Source organism: Parasteatoda tepidariorum, chromosome 9, assembly GCF_043381705.1.
Source record: "Parasteatoda tepidariorum isolate YZ-2023 chromosome 9, CAS_Ptep_4.0, whole genome shotgun sequence".
Lineage (NCBI taxonomy): Eukaryota > Metazoa > Arthropoda > Arachnida > Araneae > Theridiidae > Parasteatoda > Parasteatoda tepidariorum.
In genome coordinates, this window is record NC_092212.1 from 48,531,565 (window position 1) to 48,538,765 (window position 7,201).

The 7,201-nt window shown below is 30.3% G+C and overlaps 1 protein-coding gene and 1 long non-coding RNA gene across 2 annotated transcripts in view; both read right to left on the bottom strand.

The window, feature by feature from the left end:
• Nucleotides 1-464: 464 nt before the first annotated feature.
• Nucleotides 465-6,089, bottom strand: LOC139426377 (uncharacterized). Its single transcript, XR_011637642.1, has 2 exons — nt 3,867-6,089; nt 465-2,941 (listed from the first exon to the last, which is right to left on the bottom strand). It is a non-coding gene; the product is annotated as an uncharacterized lncRNA (long non-coding RNA).
• Nucleotides 6,090-6,106: 17 nt separating this feature from the next.
• LOC107450965 (fatty-acid amide hydrolase 2-A) overlaps nt 6,107-7,201 on the bottom strand; it is a 32,923-nt gene continuing 31,828 nt past the window's right edge. Inside the window, exon 10 of the mRNA XM_071185807.1 lies at nt 6,107-7,062. Within this exon, the coding sequence (XP_071041908.1) occupies nt 6,437-7,062 (626 nt within the window). The 3' untranslated portion in view covers nt 6,107-6,436. The remainder of the gene's footprint in view (nt 7,063-7,201) is intronic.

Consider the following 7,201-nt stretch of genomic DNA (forward strand, 5'->3'; position numbering starts at 1 on the left):
GTCACCCTTCTCTGGCGAGGCCAACTGCTCCGCTTTCTGGAATTGGTATAATAAAGTGGTAGCATATTATGTAGTACAATTCGATGGAGAAGGACAGTTACGCCTACTTTTTAATAGAATAGCCAGTAAATAATTGCTTAAACGGTGCATTTTATATCACACTTATAATTTTTAATATTTAGTGGTGAAAGGATTACTTAAGAGAAAAAATACTAAACTGAAAGTAACTTGAATTTCGCTACCTCTAAAAAATACTATTTTACAAAGCGGTGCCTTCGATAGCGCGTCTCACGCGTTTTAAAAATTTCATAAAGCATTTGTAGTACATGAATAACGGTTTTTACGTACTTTAAAATAATAAATGATAATTATTAATAGTAAATTATAAATTATTATAATCAATTATATAAATAATAATTAATTATAAATGCTAGACAAATATTAGATTGAAGGGACTAAATAACTACATATAATGTAAAACTTTATGAAGCATTTAAATACAGTAATTACCTAAATACTCTGAAAAAAGTCTACATCAGACTCAAAACTTGATAAGCTTTCTGTATCACAATCATAATCAACATCATAATTATCTAACTTTCGCTTTTCTCCCATTTTATTATACAAACACCCTAAAAAACACACCAAAATCCGCATAAAAAGAACAAGGTAAAAAAATTAATTCCCCCTTCATTATGAAAAGAAATTCATGGAACACGCACTGTCTTCTGTAGTCTGTAAAACTAACTACGTTTCGAGAGTAGAATTCGTTTTTAACATAGTTAATGCAGAATAATAATGGCGAACGAGCTCAGCTCCTCAGCGCGCATTGAAAAACGCGAGTAGTGCTCGTTACTAACCATTGCGGTTGAAATCTTGCTCCCGAGCGGAACTCGTTTGCGCGCATTATGAAGCACGATTCGATTGCGAGCTGAACTCGTTCATTATCGTCAAAGGGTTAACGATTCGAAAATGAGTGTTAAGCCATAATGCATACCTGCCAACATTCACTCTTTTCGAGAATAGATTTTCCAAGTGGTAGTAAAACAATTACCGAAAAACTTTCTTCCTCAAAAATATATTTATATTTTAAACAGGTTGAAATTCGCTAACGTAAAGACTAATATGCTTTTATATATTTGTTGCAATTATTTACATGTAGCCAAAGTCATTTATAATTATTATTATAATTCAAAAATTTTAGCGGAATAACGTGAATTTCGCTACCACTTTAAATATGGAAATAATATCTTCCGCGAAAACCGGAAGAGTTGGCAGCTATGCATAGTGGTTTTTAAAGTTAACTCTACCTACTTTTATATTTCAACTAGTTATTCACTACCACTTGGGAAATTCTGACTTGGAAATAATTTTGCAGATCTGAGCCTGAGCAATCTCGTAATTTTTGAATGTCCTGTTTAATTTAATTTAAAGTAGTTAATTGTAAATAACCAGACATGATTTTATAGAGATGTTGTTTATCTTTATTCTAATACCCACTGCGTGACCCACGGGACTTATAATTCTTTCTGGTATGGTTTTCTAAAGTTATGAATAAAACTAATATATTATTCGGCTATGCGTATTTCTATGCTTTTTAGCTATGCGCATTGCTATGCTTTTTAGCCATGCATAATTATCATTCTCAGGGTGCACAATCTGTTTCAGAGATGACCCACAAAAAATGCGATCTTTGCTGATTAATAATACATATTTTTACTTAATGAATATTTTACATAATGAATATTTACATTTACACATATGAATACGTTTACATCAATTGATAATATTTAAATTATTTCTTCAAGAAATAAGAACAATATCAGAAAACGTAATCTTAAATACTAAAAGACAGCGTGTTAAAAGTTCGAAGATTACACGATTAAAAATTCAAAGGCAATGCACTAAAAAGTATATATGATGTTTTCAAAATATATTTATAATATTGTTGACTGAAGTTTTGGCATTTTTCTTTATTAAATTTAAAGCAGATTTTAAATTCTCTGTGAGGATAAGCTAATTTTAATAGTTTTTACTGTATATAAATGACTAACATCTTTAATTTTTAAATAAATCCTTAACCCTTTACACTCCAATGTCGCGTCTGAGGCGTAATCAACAGCTACCACTCTAAAATTAAAAATGTTTATATCTTAATAATTAGTAACCTCTTGTTTAAGAATTTTTAAAATTATGCAAAAATAAAAAAATTTTTTTTATGTACTATCATACCTGCCAACTCTTCCGGAAGATTTTATTTTCATATTTAAAGTGGTAGTAAATATATACTATTTTTTTCTTTTATAAACTTAATTTTTAAATGATTTTGATCACCACTATTCTTTCAAAAATTAATCACATATATTAATATTCGGTATTATCATGGTTGTCAACTTAAGTTTTTTCAAATGCAACGTATTTGTTTGCTTAAAATTGAAGTTTTAATTCCATTTTAATACCACTTGGAAAAATGATAATGGAAGGGATTAAAAGTTGGCAGATATGTACTTTAAAAGAACAAGAATAGTTCAAAAAGTTTTGTAAGCTACCCGGAGTGCGAAGGGATACACTACAATTACTTTGATCATGCTTACGCTTAAGAAATATTTTTTAAATAAAACATGTTAAAAAATTATTTTTAAAGTATCAAAATGAAAAATGTTTTAAATATTTTGGCAACTTAAATTAGTACACATACATTTTGGAATTTTAATCAGAACAATCTTTCAAATTTTATTGAAATTTGTTTGAAACCTGCTATATAATAGCCGTGTAGTTTTAATACAATTCATTTTTTGATTTTTTACTAAGTCAGGGATGGCACGGGCAACTAAAATTGTAATTAATGGTAGAAACTCAATTCATCTGTATATATTCAATTATGCAATTTTAACTACTAACATGAATTATATTTCTATTTATTCATATTTATAAAAAAAAACTTTTTTACATATATTTTCATTTACTGTAATAGTATTCTTATGTATTCATTCGATTTATTTCATGTTTCTATAAATTACCGCCTTATATGTAGATTTCTATTAATATATTGATCTCATTATTTAACTATTCTGAACTAGGTGCTTGCCATTGTTTTTCCTTACAGTTTTCCTTCCATTTCATCTCTAACTAAATCCACATTAGTTTTTATAATTCATGACTCATAATTCCGATGAATAAGTTTATACCGCCTTCCGCGGCTGGTACTGACTTCCTGAATTCTTTGTAACTCATAACTATCACCCTATTTCAATCGGAAACTGAAAGGATTATGCTTGAAATATTTAATGATTTTAGTCACTTTATTATAGATTTTTGTTATCTATTTATCTCCACTTCTGATATTTTTAGTAGCCTGTGGCATGTCTGAAAAATCCACACATTGGTCCACGACTGAGATTCTATATATATCAAGATTGAAAAGAACAATAACTGGAAAAATAGACATTTAATTCTAACTTTCTTTCAAAAAAATAAATTATTTATAACTACCGAGAATATTTAAGAATTATAAAATATATATAATACTGCTTTGATTGCGTGAACTAGAATTCAACATAAAATTATTAATATGCTTTACATTACAGCACATATCTTTACCGTCAACGCTTCCTATAACTGAAAGCCTCCACACGGTTTTTTTATAGGTAGTCCGATCAGACCACTACTAAGGATAATCACTTTCCGAACGAGTCATTTAATACAAAATCTAGTTAAAATAAGAAAGTGGTAGCAAATATATGACTGAAATTTTTTTTAATTTAAGAATATTATTGGTTTGCTTTATTCACTTATTAACCACTACAGATTCAATTCTTAAAATAATACATAAAATAAATTTCTATTAATTANTTTATAAAAAAAACTTTTTACATATATTTTCATTTACTGTAATAGTATTCTTATGTATTTATTCGATTTATTTCATGTTTCTATAAACTACCGCCTTATATGTAGATTTCTATTAATATATTGATTTCATTATTCAACTATTCTGAACTAGGTGCTTGCCATTGTTTTTCCTTACAGTTTTCCTTCCATTTCATCTCTAACTAAATCCACATTAGTTTTTATAATTCATGACTCATAATTCCGATGAATAAGTTGATACCGCCTTCCGCGTCTGGTACTTATTTCCTGGATTCTTCGTAACTCATAACTATCACCCTATTTCAATCGGAAACTGAAAGGATTATGCTTGAAATATTTAATGATTTTAGTCACTTTATTATAAATTTTTGTTATCTATTTATCTCCACTTTTGATTGGCATGTCTGAAAAATCCACACATTGGTCCACGACTGAGATTCTATATATATCAAGATTGAAAAGAACAATAACTGGAAAAATAGACATTTAATTCCAACTTTCTTTCAAAAAAATAAATTATTTATAACTACCGAGAATATTTAAGAATTATAAAATATATATAATACTTCTTTGATTGAGCGAACTAGAATTCAACATAAAATTATTAATATGCTTTACATTGTAGCACATATCTTTACGTCAACGCTTCCTATAACTGAAAGCCTCCACACGGTTTTTTATAGGTAGTCCGATCAGACCACTACTAAGGATAACAACTTTCCGAACGAGTCATTTAATACAAAATCTAGTTACAATAAGAAAGTGGTAGCAAATATATGACTGAATTTTTTTTTTTATTTATGAATATTATTGGTTTGCCTTATTCACTTATTTACCACTACAGATTCAATTCTCAAATAATATATAAAATAAATTTCTATCAATTACTTTTATAAAAGGTTTTGGGTTCATGCGCACAACTGGTTCACTTTTTAAATAGTCTGCGCGGACTACTTATAAAAGACCGTGTGGAGGCTTTTCGATGTAGGAGGTGATGACACAGTGCAGATGACTCGGTTGATGCAATGCCTCCTAGAAAAGAGAAGACCTCATCACAGGATACCATAAACAGGAAATTTGATTCTTTAGTAGTTCAAACGCAATAACATTTTATCGTATTTTCCACAACTGCGCAACTTAGTAGCTTAAACGTAGTGACATCTTTCTTATTTTTCATCCACTGCGCAGTCTATGTTCGTTACGTCGGACTACTAAATTGATCCGTGCTGAGGCCTTCTTTCTTCTAGGAGGTGTTGGTTGGTGGTGCTTCGTGCCAAATACCGTGCTAACAAAAATACCCATGATCCAACGAGAAGTAGTAAATAATGATTAATATTTTAATGTTTAAAAAAGAAAAGTCCCCCCGAAAATCAATTATAAATTAAATGGGTTGACTTCCAGATTATTCCTTTATCCGCCTTGATTCCAGGTCTGTGTTCAACAACAGAAGGCTACATTTTCCGCAAATTTTATAATCTAATATCAAAGAGTTGTATTCTTTATTTTTATGACCACTGTGAGTTGAACAACGATAGTCAAGTGTTGAAATAGATTACATAATGAAAGAGAATTTAGTACACTCTATTGTTGTGAATCTTAAAAATTTTAAAGCTCTTAAATCAGTCCATAAAATGTTAGAATTTGTTTATAACATGTTAATAATTCCTGCAGACTACATACATTTTTACATTGTGATGAGGAGAGTGTTTCGAGATGACTGTCTTTAGTATACAGTAGACCTTCCAAACACTTTAATCAGCTCTTCAGCTTGCCCCAAAAATCATTATTCATAAGAAGCATGCAAGCATCAATATTAAGTTCTTATGAATATTGTCTTGTCCAGTATTCATCATTAAAGAAATGCATACTAAAATTCAACAAATGCATACATTTGTGTTGAAAAGTAATTTCTTCAGACAATTTTTAAAGCATAGCTTCCAACTTGTCGCTTAACTCTCCTATCATCAATCGATTATTGTTTCTAGGAAATTCTTAGTAACCATTATTAAGCTCTATAGATACCATTTCATGCTCATCCTAAAAATGTGTTTCAAAATTCATCAAATTATCTGTAAGATGAAAATTAATGCAGTTATAGAAGTTCAGCTAGGTGGAATCCACCCTCCAATTTATCAAATGTATCTGTAAGGTGAAAATTATAGCAGTTATAGAAGTTCAGCTAGGTGGAATCCACCCTCCAAATACTTTACTTAACTCCTCTGCACTTTTGTANTTTATCAAATGTATCTGTAAGGTGAAAATTATAGCAGTTATAGAAGTTCAGCTAGGTGGAATCCACCCTCCAATTTATCAAATGTATCTGTAAGGTGAAAATTAGAGCAGTTATAGAAGTTCAACTTGGTGGAATCCACCCTCCAATTCAACAAATGTATCTGTAAGGTGAAAATTATAGCAGTTATAGAAGTTCAGCTAGGTGGAATCCACCCTCCAATTCATCAAATCTATCTGTAAGGGGAAAATTATAGCAGTTATAGAAGTTCAGCTTGATGGAATTCACCCTCCAATTCATCAAATGTAAGGTGAAAATTATAGCAGTTATAGAAGTTCAGCTTGGTGGAATCCACCCTCGAAATACTTTATTTAACTCCTCTGCACAGGCCAAGGACAATGGATCATTATTCAATTTGGCAACAATCTGCATTCCCTGAGGCATACCGTTCGGGTGCAGACCAAGGGGACATTGAGTAGCGGGCAGTCCAAGAAAGTTAAAGATGCCCGTAAAGCAAGTACTAAATATATGCGGTATCATTTCATAGTAATAAGGGGCTGTGAAAGGAAATGTGGGGTAAAAAAACACCGAATTTTCATCTAATAAAGTCCCGAACTTCTGATTTATCTTCTCCAGAAGAGCATGTGAGAGTGAAACGTTTTCATCAGAGTAAAATATAGGGTATTTTCCAAATCCAAGTTCTATAATATTCCAAAGAGAATGTCTGGAGGACCCTGTAGTAAATTTCAAGAGCTCCAGGACTCCATTTAAGTGTTTAAGTTTTCCAGCTGTCATCATCTCTACCAGGTTCGGAATGTCACCGAGCAAAAGATGAAAATTGATTATATTTGACATACTCAAAAGCTTTATGTTGACTTCTTCTGCTACTACACCATACGTTTCGGTAAAGTAGTTGATAGCCTGAAAAAAGTAATAAAAGAATTTAGGGTGATAAAAATTTACTTGCATTAAATAATATAATCAAAATCAGTTTGTATCCAGCTAAAATGTTTAATGTCTTCATTAGTCCAAGAATTATAAAATACTTTTTTAACAATTTACACTTTGATAAAATATTTAGCAGTTTTTCACTTGTTAAAG